The sequence below is a fragment of the Tyto alba genome, unplaced genomic scaffold (genome assembly GCF_018691265.1).
Source record: "Tyto alba isolate M040663 unplaced genomic scaffold, T.alba_DEE_v4.0 Super-Scaffold_28, whole genome shotgun sequence".
Classification (NCBI taxonomy): Eukaryota; Metazoa; Chordata; class Aves; order Strigiformes; family Tytonidae; genus Tyto; species Tyto alba.
The window spans coordinates 3,349,729-3,376,454 of NW_024881302.1; the positions used below are offsets into that span (position 1 = coordinate 3,349,729).

General features: G+C 58.1%; 2 protein-coding genes across 5 annotated transcripts in view; one reads left to right on the plus strand and one right to left on the minus strand.

Moving 5' to 3' along the window:
• SLC5A10 (solute carrier family 5 member 10) overlaps positions 1-26,726 on the minus strand; it is a 39,642-nt gene that overhangs the window by 1,346 nt on the left and 11,570 nt on the right. For 2 of the 4 annotated variants that reach the window (XM_042798819.1, XM_042798817.1), the window contains 5 exons: positions 24,795-25,000; positions 22,305-22,440; positions 3,023-3,130; positions 2,404-2,554; positions 125-293 (listed from right to left, as the gene is read on the minus strand). In XM_042798819.1, coding sequence (XP_042654753.1) covers positions 125-293; positions 2,404-2,554; positions 3,023-3,130; positions 22,305-22,440; positions 24,795-25,000 — 770 coding nt within the window. Of the gene's footprint in view, positions 1-124; positions 294-2,403; positions 2,555-3,022; positions 3,165-12,101; positions 12,116-22,304; positions 22,441-24,794; positions 25,001-26,726 lie in introns of all 4 variants that reach the window. The other 2 variants (XM_042798818.1, XM_042798820.1) reach the window with 2 other exon arrangements.
• Positions 7,084-24,902, plus strand: FAM83G (family with sequence similarity 83 member G). Its single transcript, XM_033000494.2, has 5 exons — positions 7,084-8,192; positions 14,814-14,981; positions 18,378-18,502; positions 19,217-20,660; positions 24,271-24,902. The coding sequence occupies exons 1-5, from the start codon at positions 7,698-7,700 to the stop codon at positions 24,688-24,690; spliced, it is 2,652 nt and encodes an 883-aa protein (XP_032856385.2). The 5' UTR covers positions 7,084-7,697; the 3' UTR covers positions 24,691-24,902.

Here is a 26,726-nt window from a genome sequence, read left to right on the forward strand (position 1 = left end):
CAGCATCGCCACCCCCTTTTCTCCCCCCAACCCCCTGAGCCCCACTGGGAGCAGGGTGGACAGGGAGGTGTTGGCATCACCTCACGTCCCCAAGCTGTCCCCAGGGCTACCCCGGGGCATGTACTTGCTCGTTAGCTCGTGGCCAGAAGACAGCCAGGACGAAGACAACGGTGACAGGAGGAGCCAGGTAGCTGGTGACGGCCTGGATGTAGACGTAGAGCTGGCCACCGCTGGAGCTCTGCAGGATGGGGATCCAGACCACGCTGAGGGCCACCAGCACCACCGTGACAGCCCTGCGAGCAGTACGGGGTGATGTTCCCGTGCGCCCGCGGCGTCACCGTTGAGGGGGGGGGACCCCCCACGGAGAAACACCAGGCAATGGGCACTTTTGCTATTAAAAGCCCCCCACTGCAGAGGCTGGGTGCTCTGGCCAGATTTGGGTGATGCTCGCGGCACCCCCACGTCCAGCCAAAACATCCAGCTGAGAGCTGGGGACATGGGCTGAGCTGCCCCGTGCTCAGCTCCCCCTGTCCAGGCTGTGACAGAGGGGTACATTTGTCCCTCAGCACTATCCTGTCCCCATCCTTGCCCAGAGCCCAGCTGCACCCTGCGGCATCACCCCCCTCCAAAGCAAGGGGCGTTGGCCAGATCCCACTTTTTGGGCCCAGTCTGAGCAGGCAGGCTGGGCAGGACACATCCCGAAAGCCAATGTATTTATAGCTCAGCCTGGTTTGTTTACAGCTTCACAGAATTACCTACATTTCCATCTGCTCATCTCGGAAAGCAGAAGTAGGAAAAAATAAAAATAAAATTAAAAAAAAAAAACACAAAAAAAAAACGATGAAAGCTTCTCTAGACAGAGCCCCCACTGCCTGCCTGGTGCTTTGGAAAGAGGAAGCAGCCTGAGCGTAAAATGCACGCCCTGACCCAAGGGGTAGGAGAAAAAACCCTGTGTTTGGTACGTGTTTAAGCCACAGAGGATGCTAAAAGGTCATGGGAAAAATGCAGGAGTGTCTGAGCATGGCAGCGAGCTGGGGGTGCTGGGTGGCCGGGCCCCGCTCCGCACGCAGCTCGAGGTGGGAATCGGGGCAGGAATGTTGGGCAGAGCGTGGGGCAGCCTGTCGCAGGGGGGGATCGGGGAGGATGGGGTGTTCTCATCGGCGTGTCATCGCCTCGGCACAGAGCACCCACGGAACAGCTCCTGGGAGTTGGAGATCCTGCCGTGGCCATGCTGCCTGGCTGGAAATCCCATGAGCAAATCCATTCCCTGCGCTGAGCCAGACGGGGCATCCCCTCCCTGGCAGGCACCAAGGTGGCAGTTGGGATCCCCCAAACAGCTACTCAGAAATAACCCCAAGCCACCCGTCCCTGTGCTTGGCAGGTCAGAAAACCTCAAACTTGCAGCTTAAACAGCTTTTTTTTTCCCCTCTCCAAAACGTTTTATTGTTTGCTATCTCCCTGTGGGGCCGTACGGATGCGGCGATTTGCAGCGCCCTGCTTGCACAAATCACCCGATGCGCTAAGGAATCGCCCGGGGCCGACTGCAGCAGTGACCCCCCCCCACACACACACACCCCCCCTCACCGGGTGGGCAAAGCCCTTTGCAAACACTCAATAACCATCCTGGGGAAAGCTCTCCAGCGTTTTCACACCTCCTGTCACCAGCACCGAAGCCGGTGTCAGCGAGGGGCGAGGCAGGCCCTGAGACGAGCACCCCAGTTTCCACAGGGAAGCCGTGCGGGATCACGCTTTCCCGGGATCGCTGCCCATCCCCTTCCCGCCCTCCGGAGATGGAGGACGCCAAGAAATGGACCCGCCAGACCAGCCAACCCTCCCCGCAGCCCCAGAGCAAACCCAGCCAAAGACCTGACCCAGATTCCCTCCTTGTTATTGTTCTGTCCCGCGTCCAGGACACTCCCCGCGCACCCCGGCACCGCGCCGGGGCATTCCCCAGCGCTGACTCCGCCGCCCCCGAGCGTGGCACCGCGGGCGGGTTCCCCACCGGCACCCACCCCCCCCCCCCCCCCCGGGAGCAGCCCGGGCATCTGTGGGCAACGCTGCCCGTCGCCACCCGGCGAAGGTCCCCTTCTGCATTTTGCTCGTGACCTCGGCGGGGAACCAGCCACCAGGTCCCCCCCGGGGGGGAACGGGCTGGAGACGGCGAGGAAGAAGCTTCGTGCCAGGCACGGCCCTGCCCCTCCAAACACCCCCAACGCCCCGTCTGCTTTTCCAGCGCTTTCATACATAAAATAATCCAAGCGCTTGTTTTCCTTTCATAAACCAGGTTGAGCACAGGCATTTTACAAGCTCCCGGGCACCAAAGGCAGATCACAGAGGGCTGGACCGGCCCTGCCAGTCTCCCCAAAACCCACAGTCGGTCTCCCCGAAACCCCTAGTCCGTACCTTCCCACTAAGAGCAGCTCTCGCTCGCCAGCCCCTGGCCTCAGCTTCCTCCAGATGTCCATGGTGAAGAGGGTGCTGCTGCTGTTGAATATGGAGGTCAGGGATGACATGAGGGCAGCCATCATCACCGCGATCATCAGACCCCGCAGCCCTGGGGAAACGAGGGACTGTCAGGGAGCGGCTGAACCCAGGGGGATGGGATGGGATGGGATGGGATGGGATGGGATGGGATGGGATGGGATGGGATGGGATGGGATGGGATGGGATGGGATGGGATGGGATGGGACGGGACAGCCCCTATGCTTTGCCCAGGGGTAATGCCTCCCCCTCCGCAGCCACGCACACACTGGGATCTCCCCTGGGGCAAGGACAGGGTCTGGGGACACCCCGGGATGCTGGGACCCTGCAGTGCCCTGGGTTCACCCCCATTCCCTTACCTCACTTCTGGGGTCACCCTCGGAGGGTGACTCCCACGCACGAGCCCAGCCAGACTGTCCACAGGGTCCCCCCACCCCCCCCCACCCCGGGACACTCGAGCTGTGACGGGCTGCACAGGCAGCCCTGGGGTGCAGCAAAGGCCAGCGCAGCCGGACTCACCCCTTCCCACCCACCCACCTACCACTGGGCATCAGCTCGACCACCAGCTTGGGGTAGGCGACGTTGGAGCAGCCCACGGCGGCCCCGCACACGCGGGTGCACTCCTCGGGGTCCACGCAGGCCACGGTGTCTGGGGGACAGAGGCAAGTGATGTGCCAGGACCCCTCACAGGGCAGGGGCCTGCCCAGTGCCCCCTCCCTCCCCTGGCACCGCCTTCAACTGGGGCAGAAATTGGCCCTTTGCTATGGCTACGACGCCCAGATCTTGGCGGGGAGAAGCAGGGAGCACATCCCGCGTGGAGATCCACCGCCGCCTCCCTCCATCCTCATTCCCCCCCCCCCCCCCCATCACGCTTCATCCAGGCGGGATCCAGCCCAGCATCATCATCCTCACCTCCCGCTGCCTCGTGCCCAGCCCAGCTCATCAAATCAACCCCCACCCAGCCTGCCCCACATTAAAGCCAGTAACAACCACCCCGGGGCGGGGGGACCTCCGGAGCTGGGATGGGACCCACGAGGACCCGGGGCTATGGCTGGAGGTGGCAGAGCCCCGGGGGCAGGCGCTGCCCGGCCCTGTGCACGGGGCCAGGCGGGTTCATGCACCGTTGCGGCAATTACCCCGGCATGGGCAGCACCCAGCAGCTCCCTGGGACGCGCGTGGCAGCTCGCCAGCACCGTCAACGCCCAATTACTTCTCTGTCTCAACGAGCGCTGAACCCTTTTTTTTTTTTTTTTTGATTGTTAACGCTCATAAAATATTGAAATGGATGGAAATTAATGTCAGGCATAAATATGGATGGGCTGCCCGGCTCTCCGGTCTGCATCCTCCTGCTGAGGAGCACAGGGAGGAGCACGAGCGGTGCGCACACACGACTGGGAGCATCGTCCCGGTCCTCCTGTGTGGTGACCCCCCCCCCGTGCCGAGGTGGGGTGCAGCCCTTGGCCCCCCCAAGCAGCAGCTGCTGGGGAAGGCAAACCCCAGCTGGTAACGCCTCAGGGCTTTCAGTAAAGGAGCGTGGGGTGCGATGGGGTGCAGCGTGGGGCTGCGATGGGAGTGCAAGTGAGCGTGCGGGCGGCAGACCACAGGCAACGCTCAGCACATCCCAAGGACGCTAAAAAATCCCCAGCTGGGACGCTTTTCCCCAGGGTTAGAGTCAGCGCCAGGGCTCTGGTGACTCTGTCCTCCAGCAACTGTGAGTAAAGCTGCCATCACCGCTCTGTGCCTCAGTTTCCCCCCTCTCTCAAACACCACGTTGTGCGCGGCTCCATGCAAATGGCTGGCTGCCGGCGGGTGGAAGATGCTCCAGAGGGCAAAGCAGTGTCTGGGTGTTATAGCCCAGACAAAACACCCACCCCAAGGCTCTGCTCTGCCACCGAACCCCTCAGTGGGACCTGGGAGTGTGTGGGGTGTGGGAGCCAAACCTGGTGGGGAGGCCAAAGCCCCCGAGCCGGGAGCAGAGCCCAGCGTCATACCCTGCTGCCTTGCTTTGTCATTAGGCCCTCTGCTAGAGATGGGAAATTCATTAGGAGCTTGTAATTAATGCTTCCATCTGCAGTCGGGAGGAGCCGGCCCCGGTGCTGGCTGCGGGAGTGGGGCCGTGTCTGCGCCGGGTGCTGTTTGTCCGGCTGGGTCAGGCCAGGGCAGCCGAGCGGGGATGGTGGGGACCGACCTGCTGGGCCACAGCGCCCCGTCCCTGCAAACGGGCAGGGGATCACAAAGGAGCTGCCGGCTCTTTCCCTGTGCCGGGGCTGCACGCGATTCAGGAGCTGATTTCACCACGTGGGGGGAAGACACCTGGATCCCCAGTCCCTTGGGTGGGGGGGTCAGGCGATGCTTCAGGTGCGGGGCTCTGCGGTCCCAATCCCCCCCCCCCCGCCCCAGCACAGCCTAGGAGCCAGCACATCGCGCGACCCATGGGATGCCACGTTTACGCCCACCGTCTAATAAATCAGAAGCGCACACACCCCACTAAAGAGACCATAAATCTCCTGGCACAATAAAAACAGAGCTAGGGCGGCCGTCGGCGGCCGGGGTGGGTACAACCGCAGCACGCTCCAGCCACGCCACGCACACCCACGCTCGATGCACCGGCCCTGAGCCGGGGCATCTCCCAACCTACCAGAGCTGGGGGACAACGACTGGGGGGGAAGGTTCCCAGAGCTCCCCCGTGGGTGCTGGCTGGGTTGCTCGGCTCTGTCACATTTGCTGTCCCACATGCAACGCCATTAGCAAAAGCTCAGCAGGGCTGGGATTTCACCTAAAACACCCGGGTTTGTCTCCAGCGCCCTCGGTCTCTGCTGCCCTGGTGTGGAGGTGACGCCCAACCACTGAGAAATCCCCACAGGGTCGGTGCAGCCTTTCCATAAAGGCATCAGCTCCACCTGAAACGCCTCCAGAGCTGATATTCGGTGGGAGCCGAACGCTCTGTTCCTCCCCACGTTCCGATCCCAACACGTGGCCGTCGCACCCCTGTGTCCCCCCGGCCCCGCTGCCACCTCCTGCACATGACAGACCGGGGCTGGACACAACCCGGCGCACGATTTCATGCGGGGGGACGGGCAGGGAAGGGTGTGATTTTGCCAGCCTTTACCACGCACTCGCATAAACCCTTTTACCACAATGCAAGGTGAGAAAAGCCACCGGTTCCCCTAACCAGCCCATTACTATAACTTAAAGCTGAACGGGGGTCAGCTCAGCCCCAGCCTAGCTTTGAGGAAGCCCTGCTGCAATTTCTCCCATTTCTGCACATTTCTGACTTGTCTTTCCTTCCAAACCCTCCCTGGGCTTGGCATTTCGCTGCGCCGTGAGCCCCGGCCGGGGACGGGCCAGCCGGGATGCTTCATGGCCACCGTGTCTGCAGAGAGGAGCACTTTGATGGCCAAGCAGCCAGGCAGACAGGCGGCTTTGCCTCAGGAGCCTGACTCAAGCGGGGCTCTCATTTACACGGCTGTGAATCCAGATGAGCTGCACCAACGCGAGGGAGCGAGACGCAGCCCCTGGCACTTCCCTTTTTTGCATCGGTGCAAGAATCTGACCCCAATTCTTGAAATTCACCTTTATCTGAGCTTCCAAGCAAAAAGCTTCACATTGCTGGCTTGTGAGCACCAACTGATGAATCCGGGGTGAGTTTTTTACCCATCTCCCAATTATTAACGCAATCTACCATAGCAAGGTCTAGCACCCTGACCATGTCCATCCTGCAAACCTCGTGCCAAAGCAGAGGAGGGTTTAGAACAAAATGAATAGAATAGAATAGAATAGAATAGAATAGAACAGAACAGAACAGAACAGAACAGAACAGAACAGAACAGAACAGAATAGAATAGAATAGAATAGAATAGAATAGAATAGAATAGAATAGAATAGAATAGAATAGAATAGAATAGAATAGAATAGAATAGAATAGAATAGAATATTTCAGTCGGAAGGTTCCTACAACACCTAGTCCCACCGCCTGACCACTTCAGGGCTGACCAAAAGTTAAAGCATGATGTTAAGGGTACTGTCCAAATATCTTAAACACCGACAGGCTTGTGGCATCAACCACCTCTCTAGGAAGCCGGTCCCAGTGTTTGACCATCCTCCCAGTGAAGAAACGCTTCCTCATGTCCAGTCTACACCCCTAAAATCCAGGCTAAAGCCCCTCTGGTGCAGCTCCGAACCATTACAGCAGCTCCGACCCGGTGCTCCCCCCTAGGACCCACCTGGGCTCCAAGCTCCCACACTAGCACAGGGGTCCTTGTGCTCGGCACAGGCGGGGTTAACCGTGAGGCAGAGCTGCTTTCTTGGAAAATATTGACTTAACAGCGAGCGCAGTGGAAGAGGGGGGAGATTTCAGGGGACAGCCACTTGGGTTTTTTAGGAAAAACACCCAAAGCCTTTCCCCATCACCCACCAACCACTTCTGGGGTGCCGGGGGGGCTCTGGGGCCAGGGCGAAGGTGTAAGGACGGCATCAGCCGAAAGAGTTAATGTGCGGGCAGGGCAGGGAATGTGTGAAGGCAGCATGTGACTGCAGGTGGGGCAGGGCGGAGTGATGAATCACTCTTTTGCTTTTCCTCTTTTCACTTCTTGCTGTTACCTGTCGGGCCCCAGCGCTGCGCGCAGGCAGGAGCCTGAAATAATCGACCAGGGCGATGCACGAGAGGCTGACGGAGACGTTCGCTGCCACGAAACCCACCGCTGACCCAGTTCTCCAGGAACAATAACCACAGGCGGCATTTGGGCTGAGAAATCCTGCTTTTTCTCTGCCCTTTATTAAGCCAGTTTTTTGTTCGCTTGTTTTCCACTTTTCGTTGTCGTTGCCTTGAAAGAGCGGAGGATGAGAAGAGCGTGGACCCGGAGGTAGAGGACCTTCCCGGCGGTGCACGTACGCCCGGGGCCGCCTCTGCCCCGTCGCACAACCCGGGCCGTGGGAAGCTCCAGGTTTTCCTTGCCCGGAGCCCTCTCGTCGCGTAGAGCCGGGAGCAAGCAAGAAACCCAATCCTCCTTCCCGGCGGAGAAGAACTCTGGCGTGGCAGGAGCCAGCGGAGAAGGGAGCGGCACGTTTCCCCAGCTGCGCATTGAGCCGGGGAGGGTGAAGCAAAGCGAATCGTGTATTTAAAGACTGGGGAATAATTAATTCCTTATTTATTGCCGACATCCGGCGCTCGCTGGGTGTACAGAGCTCACTTTGGAGCACCGGTGTGCGTGCTCACCATGGCTTTCTCCCAGGTGCAGTGCCTGGACGACAGCCACGTCAACTGGAGGTCCAGTGAGTCCAAGCCTGAGTTCTTCTACAGCGAGGAGCAACGCCTGGCCCTGGAGGCACTGGCGTCCCGCGGCCCCGACGCCTTCTATGAGGTCCTGAAGAAGGAGAACATCAGGGACTTCCTCTCCGAGCTGGAGCTGAAGAAGATCCTGGACACGTTGGAGACGTACGACCCCGGCTCCGAGTACATCCCGCGCCACGGCAGCAGCGCTGGGGAGAGCGAAGGCGATCGCAACAGCCAAGGGGACGAGCAGGATGTGGCCCCCTCCCTGGAGTACTGGCCCCAGAGGTCTGACCGCTCCATCCCCCAGCTGGACCTCGGCTGGCCCGAGACCATCGCCTACCGCGGGGTCACCCGCGCCACCGTCTACATGCAGCCGCCCATCGAGGGGCAAGCGCACATCAAGGAGGTGGTGCGGAAGATGATCTGCCAGGCTCAGAAGGTGAGGTGCACCGCGGGGACGGGGCAGGATTTGCCCCGGGCTGTCCTGCCGAGGACAGATCCGAAAGTCCTGCTCAGCCAGGCAATCCCCGTCCTACGGGAAGCTCTGCCCAAGCGAAGGCACCGGGGTCAAGCGTTCGGGTTTGTCCATGTTCACTCAGCGTAATCGATATTTGGGGATCAGATTTTGCTGAAGATGCTGTTGGCCTGGTCCAACATTCCCTGGAAGTGGACCCTTCCCATGAGCCATACGGCAGTGCCATTAATCCCAGGGTCCCTACGGGGCTGTGAGGAAAACCACTGGGGGGAAAAATGGGTTGAGGGGCTTCCCAGCTGCGAGCCCACGGTCCCAGGCACCCCGCGATCATTATTGCCAGAGCCCTGCGTGACTGCGTGTGGCAGCACGCAGGAACTGGAGGAGCCAAACTCAGCCCTGGGGCAAAGCAGCCAAAGCCACTGGTCTGGCACTGACGTGTACGAGGGTCAAGTTTGGCCCGAGACTGCTGCGGTGCTCCAAGCTGGCCTCATCCTGGCTGTGAGAGGAGAACAATGAGCTGATGTGCAGGACGAGGCTGGGGAGACGCCCAGGGGATTTGGGTTGAGACTTGTCTTCCCTGGGGCATCAAACCAAGGAGCGGGGAGTTGGGGTGCATGCGCCATGGGGTCGGGCCGGTGTCACGGGCAGGAGGACGAGGGAAGGAGGGAGATGACGGCACGCATTGAAGGCCAGCGGTGGTAGGCAGAGGTTGCTGGTATTTCCCAGTGCCCCAGTCCCAGCTGGGAAGCACAGGAGGGGTCGGTACCTGCTAGTTTCACGGTGCTGTGAAGCCCTTTGAGCTCTGCGCATTCACTCCTTTGAAAAATCCAGCTCCAAGGGAGGAGCATCCCAACCCCAAGGATGCTCCAGCAGGAAAACAAGGAGACCCTGCCAGGGTGACTATGGAGCAGGGAGAGACAGGTTAGGATGCATCGGGTCCATCTGGCTCCAGAGATCTCTGTGCTGGGGCCAAGGACAGTGCTGGGGTCCACAGGTCCCGGCAGGAGAGAGGGAAACCTGGCGGCACACAGCTGTTGGAGCCTCTCCAGGACCAGAAGGCCGGGGGTCTGAGCATGAAGAGCCCCAACTCAGGCAGGAAAACTCATCTCCCAACGCCTCCGAGTCAGCTGGCTCATGGGGACGGCTGATACGAGGGATCGGGGCTGCTCTGCTGTGGTCGGGAGCCTCCTCTGCCCACTGTCACCTTGCAAAAGTCGAGGTGGCCTGCCCTTACCTGCGACGTTTTCCCCACCGAAGAGCTTTGCAGTGATGGCAAAGGGAAGGGGAGGGCTGAAGTCCCACGGGATGGAGGATGGGAGAACGCCCCTACGACAAATAATGTCTCATCTTCGGGTCTTTCCAGCTGTCTCTGACCCAGGCTTGCAGCTCCTGCCTGGCTTTGCCTACTCACCGCTTCCCGCCTGCCCCCACACAAACGGCATCTCCTGAGTCATCTTACCACCCTCCTCCTGCTCAGCAGAGCCAGGCGGTTGAGTCAGGCAGCTGCCAGGCCCTGCTGCCTGCAGCATCCCCACCTCTCCTTGGAGCCTCTCCAAGCCACAGAGACGTGGCTGTGATTGATACTGCCGTGTTTGTCACCGGTACCTTGATGCCCCACGAGCAAGGGCCGGGCTCTGCCTCCTGGTCCAGGTGGTCCTTCACGGTGGGATGAGATGCGGTGACACCACTGAGGATGTGCAGGAGCCCGCTTGGAGCTTATGGCACCCCAGGAAACGTAGAGATGGGTGCGTGCTTCAAATCTGGGGATGGCAGGTCTGAGGTCTCCCACCCCGTATACGAGGAGCACAATTACTGCAGTTGATCCTGCTATCACGCGGCTGAGCCCAGGTGATGGCTGGTGTGGGTGCTCTTAAGCGCAGGGACGCTGGGCTAGACCACCCTCATCTGCACCCGGAGATTTCAGCCAAGGCTTAAGGGTCTCCACAGCAGCTCAGGGATGAAAGGGTTTGGCTGAGGAAGCCAAGAGCGGACAGAGGGGTGGTCTGGCTGCCACCCCATCAGGTGTCACATAGGTTGGCCACATGCCCTGTCCTTCCTGCAGTGTCCCTGGGGCCATCCTGCGGAGATCCCTGCCGAATTGTCTCATCCCACTGGGCAATGGCAGTGCTCTTCCTCCGCCTGCGAAGGAGCGCGGGCTTGGGAGAGCTTCAAGTATCGTGGCCCAGAGGATGACCCTTGATCCAGCCGCTGTCAAAGACACTTGGTCCGAAATGCTCTCAGATGCCAAACACCACCACGTGTACGTTCTGTCTCATGGCCAGATGAGCAAAGTTCACCTGAGCCTGGCTGAGGAAAGTTCAGAGCCCGCGTGAGCACTGCTGACGCTGGGTAGACTCACGGCAGCTCAGAGCTGGGGCGAGGAAGCCAAGAGCTGAGATTTAAGGCCCCTTTGTTGATGCAGACTGAACCTCCTTGCTTGCAGGAACAAGGCCAAATGCTGCTGAGTTCAGAGCCTCTGCCTTGCTCTGCAGAGAGGCAACCCCCAGGCAAGCCAGAGCAGTGGATGCAAATGATCCCTTCCTCTTTCTGGGAATAAATGGGAGAGAAGAGAGGCAGGATCCTGTGGCCACGTCCCTGCTTTCCCAGCAAATCCCCATCGTTGTGGCCAGTGAACGGAGATAGCGAGGGACGTGGTGCACCGCTGGGCTTCACCCTGGAGACCTTCCCCAGGTCCGGCCGTCTCTCCCTTAATGCGCATCCCCTTGGGCTGCAAAGCTCAGAAGATGGGTAGGGAGGAAGATGACTTCTTCTCTAGATTTTGGCTCTATCTGACCAGAAACTAGAGCAGGCTGAAAACACTGGCCTTGGCCAAAAGCCACCAGAGACAGCAGTGAGCCTGACCTCCTCTCTGCACTTGAGGTTCCAGGTTGGGATTGTGGTGATATAATTACCCTGAACAACTTCCAACAAAGGTTGGGAGGCCCTATTAATTACTGTTTACAAAACCTTCTGCCATTCCTGGATGAAAGGGTCGACAGGGGAGAGCAATTATTAATGTTACTTGTCCCACCTCTCCCTCATCCCAACATGCTTCCTCTAATTGTGCCTTGGTGCCTGCCTAATTTATTAAATGCCCACGTGGTGTGCCCCAAAAGTCATTATCTGATGATTCAGAGTGAGCTAATAAAGAGCTGTAATTTCCTCTATAAAACATGATCCTGCAGTTTATGTGCTCATCTAAGCCATTCAGAAGGATCCCAACACCATTTGCCCAGTGTCAGAGGGGATGCGATATTCGCCGCTCCTCGGGGTGTTGGCACCCGGTCCTGCACATCTGCTGTGCCCGATGGATCTCGGCAGCTCCTGGGACCCTGGGAAGAAAAGCATCACCCGCATGGGCACCGAGAGCATCTGGCCGTAGCTTTGGGGCTGGTCTTCTGCACACCCTCCAGACGAATGGCAAAGGGGGGGCAAAGCTTCCCGGGATGACGCAGCGGCGAAGGGGCTTTGGGAAGAGGCGAAGCTCTCCTGATGTCGGGGACCACCCTGGCACCGAGCACGGGGGTGGAACTGAGCGCTGCCCTGGTCAAGGTGACTGGGACAAGAGTGCCAAGCTGGCTTCACGCAGCAGGACGGCAGGATTTGCTCCAGACCCTCCCAGTCCCCGGACTGGGAAGCAAATAGCAGGCAGGATTTCACTCCTCCGGAGCAGACAGAGCTCCATTCTTTGCAGATTAAACCCTGTAACTGGGTTTGGCATAGACCCAACCGGCCCTAGCAGAGGTTTGAGCTCAGGCAGCCCAGCAGCAGATTTCACCCCTGCAGGTCCCTGGACAGTCACCGCATTGGGAGCGCTGCCAGCTCTGTCCTCACTCTCCCGGCCCATTTTGTGCCAGGGCAGTGCGTTGGCACACTGGCGTGAGATCCTGGTGACAAACCGAGGCCAAGCCTGTCCTGCAGGCAAGACGCGGCGGGGAGGGAAGCACAAGTGCTGAACGGCGACAGGATGCACCAGCTGAGCAGGAGGAATCGGGTTGAAAATGTGGGCAAGCGGCTGAGAGCCAGGCTGCCTCCCCGCTGCCCGAGCCAGCCACCCCGGGCAACTGCCTGCAGCGCGCTGCCTGCTCACCATCCCTGTGTGATTAGTGCTTGGGCTGGGGGATGCCACCGTGCCCTGCCTGCATCCCTGCAAAGCACCTTCCCGTCTTCAGAGCCATAGCAGCGAGCCCAGGCTTTGGGAACGCCAGAACCGCAGTGGGAAAATGCTCTTTTCCTCCCCAAATGAAGGGCAATACTATTCTCATCCGTGTCTTCCAAGACCTCAACGTCCCCTGGAGGAAACACGGGACACGGGCAACGTGACATGACCACGGCCACCAGGAACATCGGTGTCAGAGATGGGCCAGAGCATCTGCCACCAAACCCACTCCCTCAAGCTGGGGAGATGCCGTCCCCGCTCAGGTGCCCCTCACCCAGGACTCGCAACAGACAGCACAGCTCCTCCCCAATTACTTGCTGTAAATGGAAATGCCAAGCCCTGAGCTTTAAGAGTAGCTTCGAACCTGTCACACTTTATATCATTGAGGAGACAAGCTCAGCCCTCGCTGGGCAGCCCATGCGAAACAGGGACCCAGTTTTCTGCCTCAGTTTCCCCACCAGGAAAATGCGGACGTGCAAAATAGGCAGGTGGGTGCGCAAGGGAGTGAAGATTTATCCTTTTGTAGCAAAGCCTGCTGAGAGGCTCTCGGGTGAGGATAAGTGGGAATTCAGTTAAAATCAAGTCCCCTCTTTCTGAGCTTGCTGGGACCTCCCTAAACTCTTGTACGTGGCAGGGGCTGTGGGGGCTGGGGCTCCCCACGCAGCCTCGCTCCTTGCCCCATCGCCTGCAGAAAAGGAAGGGAAGAGCCAGCAGTGTCATAACGCACGATCCTCTTCTTAATTAGAGCTCTCCACCTCCTGTGGCACAAAACTAATTACAAGGCAGCTTGGTGCTTTGAGAGCCCCGGACTGGACGTGCCTGAGTGTACAAGCGCCAGGCACCATCCTGATCCCTTCCTTCCTGAGGGAGGAGCATCCCGGGGTCTCCCTGCGTCACCCCACAGCGTACACGCTCCCATGCTGGTGTCCACCCCAGCTCGGCCACATGCCGCAGCCAGTGGAGCCTTCGTGGAAGGGCGAAGGGCCAGAAGCACCCATCTCCCCCCGACCCAAAGCATTTTCCAGGAACAGCCACAGAGATGGGGGGGAACCGATGGGTTTCCGATCAGAGGACGATGACACGCCAGTGCCCTGAGGACAAGCTGCTTCCCTGCGTGGGTGTTGCCACCCCGTGTGGAATGAGGAGGGGCAGACACGGCTGCGGGACTGCTACCCCAGGGATTGCACCGAGATGCTCTGCTGGGCTGGAGGCAGCTGCCTCCAGCTCCTTTGCCTGCACAGGTCTCACGCTGCAACTGCTGCTGCTCACCGTTGCGTCATGGGTGATGCCATCTCCGGGAAGGCAAAAATCCACGGGTGTGGAGTGAACTTCGGTGTTTAGGCAGCCATCCCAGCAAAATCCCACAGACACGCCACAGATCCACCTTCCTATCACCTGTGGGACTCACCCCGGCCCCGCCACGGCAGCGAATGCCCTGGGTACAAAGGCACTGGTGTAAAGAACGGTGACTCTGCCGTCTGCCAAACCCTGCTGTCCCTGCACGGGGTGCTGGCACCGTCATCCCATCTCTGCTCTGCTTTCGTACAGCCTGGGAGCAAGGAGGGATGCTGCGCAGCAGGAGCAGCACCCCGAGCACCCGGCAAGCTCCCAGCCACACCAGGGCCGGGCAGCGAGACAGAGGGAGATGTCAGCAGCCCTGGTGACAGAAACCCCACTGGCCCCCGGTGCTCTGCTTTGGCCTCACAGCGGAGAGCTGACCTCGAACCCAACCACATCGCTGCCAGCAGCCTGGACTTGGAACAGCAGCCGGTCACCGGCGCTGGGAGCTGCAAACTCCTGGTTGTTATAAGCAACCTCATCAGCTCGCACCCAGGCCTGTTTTTTAAAAGGTATTAAAAGTCATTTCAGCTCCCAAATGCACCTCAGGAGTATCCGTATACTTTCTACCAGGCTTAGAGTCACTTTTAACTATTTTTTTAATACTGTTTCTCTCAACACAAGCATGCATGATAACGCCAGAGACAGCAACCACCCCATGCAACGTGCCCTCAGTCACATCACTGCATCGCAGGTTTCCCCTTCTGGTGCTCCCTGCTATGGGGCCACAGGCAGTGCCGATAGCAAAGGGACACCAAACTTCTCAGCCAGAAACTGGACTCTGAAATTTGTGGAGCTTGTTAAAGGCAAGAAAGCTAGATTCACCCGCAGAAATCAATTTTTCACTAGTATATTATGCTACGGGCCACCACCAGAGACCAAACCTTCCATAATGACAGCAGAGGAATGGGACTGAGGGGTCCTGCTTTCCACCCTCAGGCTGTCCGGAGCTGGGGGGAGCCTGGGCTCCCCCACACCGAACCCCAACCTCCTAGAGAGAGAGAATGTTGTTTCGGCTTTTATAAAGACAAGCACCAGCTATTTCTTGGGGTTGTCAACCAGACTCATCTCTCTTCTCCCCTCTCCAGGTCATCGCGGTGGTCATGGACATGTTCACCGATGTGGACATCTTCAAGGACCTCCTGGACGCAGGCTTCAAGAGGAAAGTAGGAGTCTACATCATTTTGGATGAGACCAACGTGAAGCACTTCCTTCAGATGTGCGAGCGAGCCCAGATGCACGCCGGACACCTGAAGGTAAGGGTAACCCGAAGGGGCTGGGGCTGGGTAACCTCCTGCAACGCAGGGAGATCACCAGAATGATCAGCCCTGCTCCCTCCTGTCCTGGGGGGATCACAGCCCCCAAACTTTGGACAGTGCTAGAGGAGTTTAGTCCATTTTCCCTGCAGCCAAAGCTGAAGGTGATGCCCGAATCCAGAAGCAGCAGGATGGAGCAGAATGGATGAAAGAGGGGGACATGGATTTCCCCCCACCCCCGCCAGCAAAGCTGGATGCAGAAATCTGGGGGGGGCTGCTGGTCCCCAGCCAGAGCTGGCTTTGGGGCAGAGGGGTGTTCAGGGAGCTGCGGCCATACATGAGTGGGCACGACCCAAGCAGGGCACTGCAAAACCCAGGGCAAACCAACGTGCTCAGCTCCTCTCGGTGAACGATCTGGCAAGAGGGAAGGTGCAAGAGGCAGATGCTCTGCCAGGGCCGGATCCACGCTGTCGCCAGCCCTACTCCTGCTCCTGCCCCAGGGGCAGGACCGGCAGGAGCAACCCCTAGCCGGTTCTCTCGCTTTCAGGGCTTTCCCTCAAGTCAAAGGCTGGAATTAGAAAACTCGATTTTCCCCTTTTCCCGAGTCTCCACCCCAGCACGGGGCCGGGAGGGGAGCGGGGAGGCACCCACACTGCCCGCAGCCCCGGCAGCTGCCAAGGATGCCCTCACCGGGCAGCACACCGGGCCCGATCTGCCCGCACACGCCACGTTCACCCAGCCCCGGAGGTGCTGACGGCTGCACATGCTATCACTCCTGTGCACAAATCCTGTCTGAAATGAGGGAAGCTAAAACAGCACGGAGACTCATTCCCCAGCCCAAAGTGCCTCAAACCCCTTACACGTCCCTGTGCGTGCAGGAGGTGCAGAGAAAACCCCCTGGCGCAGCGCTTGTGCAAAAGCAAAGGAAGATGAAGGGGCAGAGGATAGTGCGGGGGGTTATATCGGCCTCGGGAGCAGCAGCGTGAGCGAGGACCCTCACTCCAGCCATAGGATGGGGTCCCCACAGGGCACGACGCTCCCATCGCCAGCATCGGATGCAAACACACCGGAGCAGCCCAGGAGTTTCACTCCGGGGCTTGCAGACACCCATCTCCCGACTGTACTTCACCCGCTGGCTGCGAGTCGCTCGGCCTCGCCTGTTGCTTGGCAGAAAAGCGATGTTTCTGTGCCTGACGTCACCCGGCCGTGCTCGCTGGTTGCCAAATGGCTGGCGGGGAGGCCCATGCCCAGGCAAGCTCGCCAAATTTGCTTACGGTGAGGGCGAACTCTCAGCTGAGCAGGAACACGTAGGAGCCACGACACCCTCACACCAGGCTGGGACACGGGGAGGGTCTGGGCACCCCCACCCCAGGAAGCCAAAAGCACCAGCCGTCCCAGCCTCAGGCCCTCCCCAGCCACCAAGCCTGCCGACCCTGCTTAATTGCTGCTCACAACAATTAAAGCAGTCTCAGCTGAGCTTTTACCCGCGTCCAAACTCCCCGGAGAGTCTGGTATCCTGCAGACTTCTGCTGCTCAGAGACCAGAAAAGCCAGAGCTGACGCACGCCGGTGTTTTAATGCATTAGTAGCCCAGTGGCAGGACTGGAAAAGCAGGAGAACATCTGCAGACCTCGGCAAATGTCTAGAAGTTGGGATTTGCCACGTATTGCAGCCCATTTGCTGGCATGGGATGCAGCAGGGCAGGAGGCCGTGAGGAAACTAGGGCAGTGTCTGAGAGCTGCTTCGTAAGCCAGGAGATGCTAACGAAACGTACGGTCGTTATCTCAGTGCCTTCCGCGCTTCGCAATTAGCAAGCCAGCTTGGGCAAGGAGGTCGCTTCGTTGAGCAATGGGGAGTGCTTGGGGAGTGATTCACCCCGTCCCGGGCTCGGCAGCCGGCCATGGCGCTGGGCGCTCGCTCGTCTTGAGAGAGATTAAATAAACAGATCTTACTTAACAGCAGCAATACGCCGGGAGAGAGGAGGAAGGGAAAGGTAACCGGCACTTGGCTTCTGGGGAGTTTTGGTCCCCTGGGTGTTACCCGAGAAAAACCCACGGCTGCTTTTGTGCCTTTGTGCGAAGGTTGAGCTCCAAGCAGGAGAGATTGAGGCCCTGGGAGAGAGGTGGGGATGCCCGGGCTGGCGATGGGCAGAGGGCTCAGCCTTGGGTGCAAACGTTCCCCGGCAGCCAGCCTGCTTGCCAGCCAGCTCCCAGAACCCCCAGTGCCACCCGCTGCCAGACACGGGGGTGCTCAGCACCGATTTCCCCCCAGCCACAGCAGGCAAAAAGGCAAACGCTAGGAAAAAAAAAAAAAAAAAAAGAAAAGCAACTCCTTGCACCCGGGCTCAGGGCTGTGCCAGGTTATGGTCTACAGGGACCGAGAAGACCCCAGGGAGCAGATAAGGAATGCTGGAGGTGGGGAAGATAAATACTTCTGGTGCCTTTTTTTTAAAAAAACAAACAACCAAAACAACCATGGAGGGCATGACCTAGTGACGACACAGAGCCTTTAGCAATGACATTACCAACATCCCAGGAGGAACAGGAATGCAGATGCTTTCATAAGAAAATATTTTCTCCCCACCCAAGGGAGACCATTTGCAGTGAAAGATGCTATCTGCTCCACTGCAAAAATGTGCTCGAGCCCTCCACGGAGACGCACAGAGGCACGAGTCAGGCTGAAGATAAAAACCATTTTCTCAGAGCCAGGGCTGCCCCTTCATGCCCGGGCTCCCCGAGGGGAGGATACTCCTCTCCCCGGCCACTTTCCCAGGGACGTGCTGCGGGATGTGCCCTTTTGGCCCATATCCCTGGGTTTTGCCTCCCAGAGGTGAAAAGATGATGCCCCACTGTCTTTTTTTTCCCCACCCACCTCTAAAAACAGGATTAGATGCTCAGATTTGGGAGCGCAGCAAGGGGCGAGCCTGGTGGAGGACCAGCCCACTGCCCTCAGGTCCACAGGCGCCATCCTGGGGTCACCACCTCCCCCCCCTAAAACCCCCTTGTGCATCTCCCGCTGGGGAGGAGGTGAAGAATCACCTCTCCCATGGTGGCATTTGCAGAGATTGCAGGAGATGGAAAGCGTTTGGCAGCACGATCACACGCTGCTCACCCACGGACGCGGGCAGAGCCGAGTTCAAGAGGTAGAAACCACTGCCCGGCACATGGGCAAAGCAGGAAATTCTTGAAGCCAAGTCGATGGTTTGCTGCGCGGCCTCAGGCAAGTTATTTTATCTTGCCATCACTGTGGCCTCCTCTGAGCTGGCCACGAAGAGCGTTTCCCGCTCCTCGGAGGGGCTGTGGAACATCCATGGGGGCATCGACAGAGGAGTGAACGCTGCTCTGAAGACCAGCCCTTTGCTTCTGCTCCCGTTCACGCCTCTGCTTTTGTTTTGCAGAACCTGCGAGTCCGGAGCACAGGGGGGACGGAGTTTTTCACACGCTCGGCCACCAAGTTCAAAGGGGCTTTAGCCCAGAAGTTCATGTTTGTGGACGGGGACCGGGCCATGTGCGGATCCTACAGGTAACTGGTGGCATCTTCTCTTGCCCATCCCATGGAGTCATTGGTCAAAGGACCGACGCAGACCCACGTGCCCAGCATGGCCTTAGAACCCGGTCCTAGATTTGCTCCCCTCCTCCTAAACTGGGAAATGTTTCCACAAGGCCAGCCTGAGATTTGGGGTGGGACCCGAGGGGTCCCCACTGCCCCATAGCCAAGTCTAGGACACCCCTCCTTCTCAGAGGTGGTGGGACACACCAAGTGCTTCTGCCAACGGATGCGATGAGCACAAGGAAGGACAAAAATACCAAACCGCAGCCAGTCCTAGCTCTCACACTGACCTCAGATTTTCTAGTTAAACATTTCCTACCCAAAGCATTTTCCAGTTTGTCCAAATGGACGTTTCCTACTTTCTGGTCACAACAAAAAACACATCCATTTATGAGTAGCTTTTCTTAACTAACCCCAACTGAGAAAGGAAAAGTGGCCAACACTGAGGTGAAAAACTAACTGGCTCACAGCAAATACCTTTTACTTCAAGCTCCAGTGTGCTCAAGACTTCAGCCCTTCATTCTAATTTGGGATGAGAGCTATTTCTTCGATCTCATTATTATTAATGTTTACAGTGAGATCACGCCCCTGCTAGCACCATCAATCCCTGGGGAAAGCCGGGGTTGGGGAGAAGTGTGTTGTGTGCCAGTGAGTGCTCAGAATGCTTCCGATGTGTTTCTGTTCCAGTTTCACTTGGTCCGCAGCAAGAACAGACCGAAACGTCATCACAGTCCTCTCGGGCCAAGTGGTGGAGACATTTGACAAGCAGTTCCAGGAGCTCTACCTCATGTCCAAGGGGGTGAGCCTCAAGTCCATCTCCATGGGTGAAGAGCCCGAACCCGAGCCTGTAACGCTGCCTTCCGTCGTGCCGGTGACCCCTGCCAACGCTGTAGTGAAGAAGCTGATAAACCCTAAATATGCCCTGGTGAAGGCCAAGAGCGCCGACCAGATCAGCAAGACTTCATCTGAGAATCAGGACAAAAACCAGAAGACAGACAACAAAGGCAAAGCCCTGCCCGAGGGCCAGGCGGGCGACAGGCACGGGGAGGTAGCAGACCTCTCCCTGCTCATCCATCCTGGCCTCCTGAATCTGGAGAAAGCCAACATGTTCGATTACCTGCCCACCTGGGTCGAGCCTGACCCTGAGCCTGGGAGCGAAGTCTTGGGCTACATCAACATCATTGACCCCAAGATAAAGAATGTGAAGCTCTCGCAGATGAACCGCATCAAAGTTTGTGACGTCTCCCAGGCCAGCGCCCAGCACCGACAGATGCTGAAGAACAGAGAGATGGAGACCAAGAAAAACTCAGACCAAGAGCCACCTCTGGTGTCCCCCTGCCAAAGACAGACCCCACAGACCCCCATGGAAGCTTCTGCAGCCCCTGCTATCAGCCCCCTCAAAGGTGCCAGCTGGACAATGAAGCAAGCAGGAACATTTGCCACTTCACCACTGGGCCACCACTTGAAGCCACCGGAAGAGACACTGGAGGACATCAAGCCCCCGGTTCCAAAGCCAAGGACCATCCCCGTCGGTGTCCTTGTGACCAAAGTCATTATGCCCTGTGACAGCAGCACTGCCCCAGAGGGTGACACACAACCACCGCCGGCCGACCACGCGGGTGCAAAGCAGGAACCAGAGGAGAACCCCAATGGGGCTTCAGTGGGAACCTGCCATCTCCAACCAGACCGGCCGGTGGCAGGGCCACAGGAGGACAAAGGGCCTCCCTGCGCCCACAATGGGCTGGGAGAGGAAGAAGAGGAGGAGGAGGAGTATATCACTCTCAGTGACCAGGAGAGCTACTCCAGCAGCTCTGCTGACCACAGCTACCGCCGCTCCAACGCCTCCTCCATCTCAGACGAGTACTTCGAGGTGAGGGATCGCTATGGGCCGCTCCGGCGAACCAACTCAGACGTCACCCACAACGGGGAGATCCTTCCCATCCAGAGGAAGCTCAGTGACCCTCACATCAGCCGGGGCACCTTCCTCAGCCCCTTGGGGAGCCTCCCGTCCCTGAAGCACGTCCACGTGGAGGACGTGACGAAGAGGAGGAGCAACGCCGTGGAGATTAGGTGTGTGCTGCCCCGCACCATCCTGGATGGCAACAGCTCCTACCCCAGCAGTGCCGCGCAGGTAGGACTTTTTGTTATAAACTTCCCTGTGTTCCTCCACCCTACAAAGGTTGCAAACCTGGAGGTGACCCAGCCAGCTCAGCCAAGGCGTGGTGTCATCCCTAGCTTTGGTGTCGCGTCCTAGATGCTGAGATCAGACTTCCCATACGGGAAAATAACGCCCTACACGCGGCGATGGTAGGAGCCATCCAAGAGGTGCTCTTGGTCGGGAAAGTGGTGGCCGTGCCACAGCTGTTGGTGTCTGGGAGGGCAATGGGAACGGGTGGTAAAGGGGTGTTTCTGGGCAATTAAAGATTATCCCATGGCATCAGGCAGTGGGATGGAGCCCACCGGCAGTGGCATCATGCCCAGCCAAGGACTGACTGTGCACACAGGCGTGTCCTTCTCAGGCTTGTTTTCTAGCTCCTTGCAAAGGTGATTAGCATCAAAGTAAAAGCGCTCGGACACATAATTAGGCAGAGCAAGACAGCGGAGAAACAGGGACAGCAACCTCTGTGGGCGAACGTTGCAGTCAGCAGCTTCGTGGCTGATCCACGAGTGACGCCAGGCCTTGTCACCCCATGGGGTGCATGCCAGCACCCCGCTGCAAGGCCACAGGGTGCACGCCAGCATCCCCGCCACGGCGCGAGCATCACCCCATCTAGGCAGGGGGACCGCAGGGTCAATCCCCCTTATTTCCACCCAAGCGCTGCAGCCTCTTGCACCACGGCCGAGCATTTTGGTTTCTCAGGGCTCCCCACCAGCTGTTTTCAGGGCATTCAAACCCCCAGGGCTAAATCAGAAGCTGAAATCACTGAAGCCGCCTGAGGTTACCCCAGCTGAGCGTCTAATCTGTATTTACAGGGAATTAAGTTTACTAGTCCAGAGTCCACTTGCTTTTCCCTTCCCAGCCAGTGACACAGAGCTCAGAGCAGGGGTTTAATCCTCACACGTCAAATATCCCCTCACGCCCTGGAGAGCCGTGCAGGGCGAGGAGCACCGAGCCCTTTGATGCACTGTGACCCAGGTGCCACCTTGCAAAGAGTGGCCAGGTACGTTGGCGTTCCTGCAATAACTTGCTCTGGCCCTTTGCTGAAAGGCAGATAATTAACACACCACCAGGGTTAGGAAAGGCAACACTCAGCTAATGGAAACGTACAGAGGATAGTTTCTCCCATTTGTAAAAATAATAAACCAAAGCAATCCTTGATTAACTCTCTAGGAACCTCAAATCTGACAGGAACCACCAACATTTTTTATTCTGGGTCCACATTTCGTACGCGCTGGCCTGTAGCTCAGAACGCAGGTGGGCTAACATCACATTTTCCATCACATTGAAAACACGGCACCCAAGTTATCCCTGGAGCATTGCGTTGCCTAATTACACACAACCCTGTTCCCACCTGGTTAATGGAGCACAGCAGCATTGGCTGATGCACGGCAGGCACAAGGAGAGTGCTGGGGACACTCGGGTCCTCTCCTGTCCCTCTCCCTCCTGCCAGGTCTGTGCAGAACTGGGGACACTCGGGTCCTCTCCTGTCCCTCTCCCTCCCGCCAGGTCTGTGCAGAGCAGAGGCTTCCAGACAAGCCCTGTTCCCATTCATTGCTTGGTGATGGGAAAAACACCCACCCCGCCAGCTCCGCGTCCGCGTGGCCGGGCCCTTACCTGGGTACAGGACTCTGCTGATCATCCCCGGCATGATGATAACGAACAAGGGCAGCATCTTCAAGTAGCTGGCCAAGATGGAGCCGGCCTTGGCGTGACACAGGCTCTTAGCAGAGAGCGACCGTTGGACGATGACCTGTGGGAGAGCCGGGCAGGACGGCTGAGCAGCCACCGACACCTCCTACTCCACATCAGCCTCCTTCTTGCCAAACTGCACCCCAAGCACCTCCAAACGCTGGAGCCACCGGGCATCGGGCCCAAACGCAGCTCCCAAAAGCTACGTAGATGTGTACCCAACCCACGGGCTGGGTTTCTCTCCAGACCAGCGATGGGTTGCTGTTATGCCATGGCACCACAAAAGCCCAGTGCAACCACAGCAGCACGTCCTCCCGCCAGTATCAACCATTCCCCACCACCATCCTCATCCCTCTTGCCCCTTCTGTTCAATCTCTTCCCCAAAGAGTTCCCACAATGAAATGGACACAAGGTCCACCCTCTTCCTACCACAATTCCACCACCCACCCTGCTCAGACCATCACACCTCAAAGCTCTGGCCAAGCTGTGTCCATCCACAATCCAGCCAGCCCTGGGGTTTTGAGGCAATCTCTCTTAAATAGGCAACATCTGTAGGAAATACTGACTTTAAAAGAGCTCAGGCTCTCCCCAAAGGCTTACAGAGAAGTGCTCAGCACCCAGCAGGATTCAGCCACTCCTGAGCAAGCACTCCATGAGCAAGCTCATGCCACTGGCGGGCAGGAGGGACGGGGTATCAGTTCCTGGGATGAGATGCTCAGGGGAAGCTGTGGTTTAACTTCTGCCTGAGAGCCAAAGCACGTCAGGAGCCACAGGACCCACCACCCAGCTCAAGCACCATGTGCACCACAGCAGGCACGTGAGGACCTCAAAGGGAGAGGAGCTAAATCACCCTTAGCCCTTCCCACCTGAAGACATCTCAGACCTTAGCACTGATTTTAAGCAAGGCAGGTAAATCAATCTAACATTATCTAAGCTAAACTGCTTTAATGCAGCCCTCCTGGTCAAAGCAGGAGGTGTCTGCTCGAGGACCAGAGAGGGCATTGGGATATTGGGACTAAACGACTGAGCACCGAGACGACGCCAGCAGCGCGGCGGCGATGCGGCGCTGGCGGCACGGCGAGGGTCGCGGCAGAGGCAGGGCAGGTTGGTGCAGCCACTTCTGCAGCCTCCCAGCCCCAGCTCGTCCTGCCATCAGCACCTGCGCTCGCTAGATCCAATCTCGCCCGGGGTACGTCTGCACAGGGTGCAATCACACCTCCAGGTTGCGGCGCAGACACACCCAAAGAGGAAGATAAATATCTGGTGACCACAGCCGTGCGTTAAGGCTTTACCCAGTCCAGAATTAAGATTAATGGTGCTCAGACCCGATCCAAACGTGTGTCTCAACCCAGCTAATCAGAGCCACCCCCGCAGTGGTGTTGCAGCTCACTGTTGTCTCCTGATCCCACCTCCTCTCCCAACCCTCCATCCTTTCATCTAATCTTTGTAGCCACCTAATCCCACAGGTTGGGTCTGGATGACTGATTGCTCTTTGGGCCTAAAATGAGCACTTAGATGATTAAGACGGGTGTTCAGGCTGCTGCTGGAGAGAAGGTGTTGAGATGCCGCTGGCGTCCTTGGTCCTGGATCTCCAGGCGCAGTGACTTGGCTCAGGACAGCCATGGGGCTGCTGAGATGCTGCGATGTGCAGGAGCGTGTGCTGCCAGAACGAGAAATCAGAGCAGCAGCAATGGTTAAGACTTGAGGCAGTTTTGAGCTGCCACCGGTCTCAGAAAAATTTGGGCAAGGGAGTAAGTAGACCAAGTGGCAGGGGGATTTGTCCATGAGGACCAAGTCCAGGGCAAATACTTGTGAAGGGGTGTCCTTGCAGGGGAACAGCATCCTTCCAACAGCAATAGCTCATCTCTTTCTCTGCTTTTTTAACAAACAGGGGACGCACATCTACCGGTACCGACCCAGGAACCCCGCAGGCAGAGAACAAGGCAAGGAGGTCTCCTGCTCCCCAACGCATGAGAAACCTCCCGGGGCCACCAAATACAGAGGGGATGGAGCCGAACCCAAAAAGACCATTGCAGGCAGCCAGCCCTACTGGCAGAGCAAAGCCTTCAGCCCCAGCAAGCCCACACAGCCCGGCCACCTCTCACCGAGCAACCCCAGAACATCAAGCAAACGCTTAACCTCCCTGCCGGAAAGCCAGAAGACAACCGAGGAGATGAGGACACCCCTTGGCATCCCGCTCTCCAAACTGTCCCAGTCCAAGCACCTCAAGAACAGGGTTGCGGGAGCCCCGGGTGCTTCTATTGACTCCAAAAAGAAGCTCCCCGAGACCACCAGCCAGAAGGACCACTAGGTGCTGGTGCAGGTGGACTTGCAGAGCAAGAGCAGTAGTAGAGCGTGCCTGGACCCCAGGCAACGCCGTGTTACATGGGGCAGGGGATTCTTGTTTACATTTACCTGGTCGGTGCACCAGTACCACGTGGCCATGATAGACAGCCCGAAAGTCATCCCGGTCCAGGGCAGATCTCCAGAGACTGGGTCTCGGAAGAGGTGCATTGCATCCGCTCTGGGCAGGTGGCAGGTAGTGTTGGGAACAATCTTGGATGGCACGGCTTTTAAGTAGGCCTCTTCCAGGTTGGGGTAACCTCCGATCGCATTAAAAGCTGGAAAGCATCATTGGAAGAGGCTGGTTAGGGTCGAGCAAAACCCAGTGGCCTGTGAGATCAGTTGGCAAAACGCTCGCCGACTCGTTAACTCAGAAGTGCTGCCCAGAGAGGGAGGGCTCATTTGTGATTGTGTTTTCTTCTAGTTATTTAAGAGACTCTTCTGTTAACATTTTGCACAGCAGGTCCCATTACAGTCCACCCTCCCTTCAGAGGGTGACCCGTGTGCTGGGACAAAGACTCCTTAAGGGACCCACCTCTTTTGACCTTGTACTGTAAAAGCAACCTGTTTATTAAAGCTCCCTGGCCTCAGAGCAGGGGAAGCTCACCTAGGACTATTAAAATACAAGATTAGGTAGCCTTTGTCTTGATATACTACGGCTCAAGGTGCCTTGACACAAATGTCCAGCCAAATATTTTCTACCCCTCTGAGCGTTTCCCCAGCACCCCCCATGAGGCTCTATCCCAAAACCTCCAGCAACCAGTGAAAAAAAAACAAACAAACAAACAAAAGAAAAACAGAACAAAACAAAACAAAAAATGAAAACCCTCTTCACTGCATTTTTCCTAGGAAATGGGATCCAAGGTCTGGGTCTTAGCCTGAGCCCCGCTGAGGAGTACGTGCCATGAACAAGCCCTAGCAAGCGAGCCTCCGAGCCCTTGGCAGCTGCCTCGGTGCTCCTCCTGCACCGCAGCTGCCAGCCCCGGGCTCTGCCCCGGCCCCCCATCGCCTCCCCACTCCTGGGGGGCACGGGCTGAACGCTCCTTGCAGCAGAATTTTGGAGCCAGAGGCATCGCTTTTTGGAGGAGGGAGAGGAAGGAGGGGGTGGGAGGCCACCCGCCCTGCTCCCCCCCGTGTGCCGCAGCCACCCACGCAGCGGCCGTGGAGGAGATAAACAGGGATGTGCGTTGGCACCCCCATATCCACAGCAGCTGCTGGCACTTGGGAGAAGAGAGGAGGTTCTGGGGCCTCCACGGGTTTCGTGAGGGGGGTGACCTGAGCATCTCTCAGTGGATTTCCCCACGTTGGGTCCAGCTGTCGCATCCCACATCCCGCATCCCTTCCGCCCCCACCCACGGGCTGAGGTCCGGACCCTCAGCTCCTGAGAAGTCACCCTCCTGCAGGACCGTGCCCACGAGCACTGCTGTCTTCAGACCGAGAGCAAATCCCTCAGGCATCAGGTGCTGGACACTGGGATCACCATCAAGTGCCAGCTTGAGCAAATCCCAATTTCCAAGACACTCGTCCTGCTCTGTTGTCCCCTCCCACCCGAGGACAGCCCTCTCCCTGCAGCCCTGTCCTCATCCCAGGGCATCCCCCTAACCTGAGGCTTTTTGGGGGAGTTTGCAAAGGGACATCATCCACCGTGCCCCCTCCCTTTTGCAAACCAGCCCCTCCATATTTCCCGGGGAGTCAGAATTTGTAAACTCCTCCTGCTCTTGTGCAAGCAGCCCTGGCTGCCCTCCAGCGCTTGGTTTATCCAGGCACCGGCTACTCCCAAGCTTTGCATGGGCGTTGGGCACCAACAAAGGCTCTCCAGAGGCAGAGGGTGAGCGCTGAAAGCAGAGATTCATGCCTGGGGGTGCGGGCCTGCTCCCTTCCCAAAAGCATTCACCAGCAAGTCACAACATCTACGCCTGCTGAGATGGAAGAGCGGGGCAAAAAAACGCCGGGCGGCAGGAGCTCAGCCTGCAGCTGCCCGGCTGCAGCCCGTGGGCTCTGCCA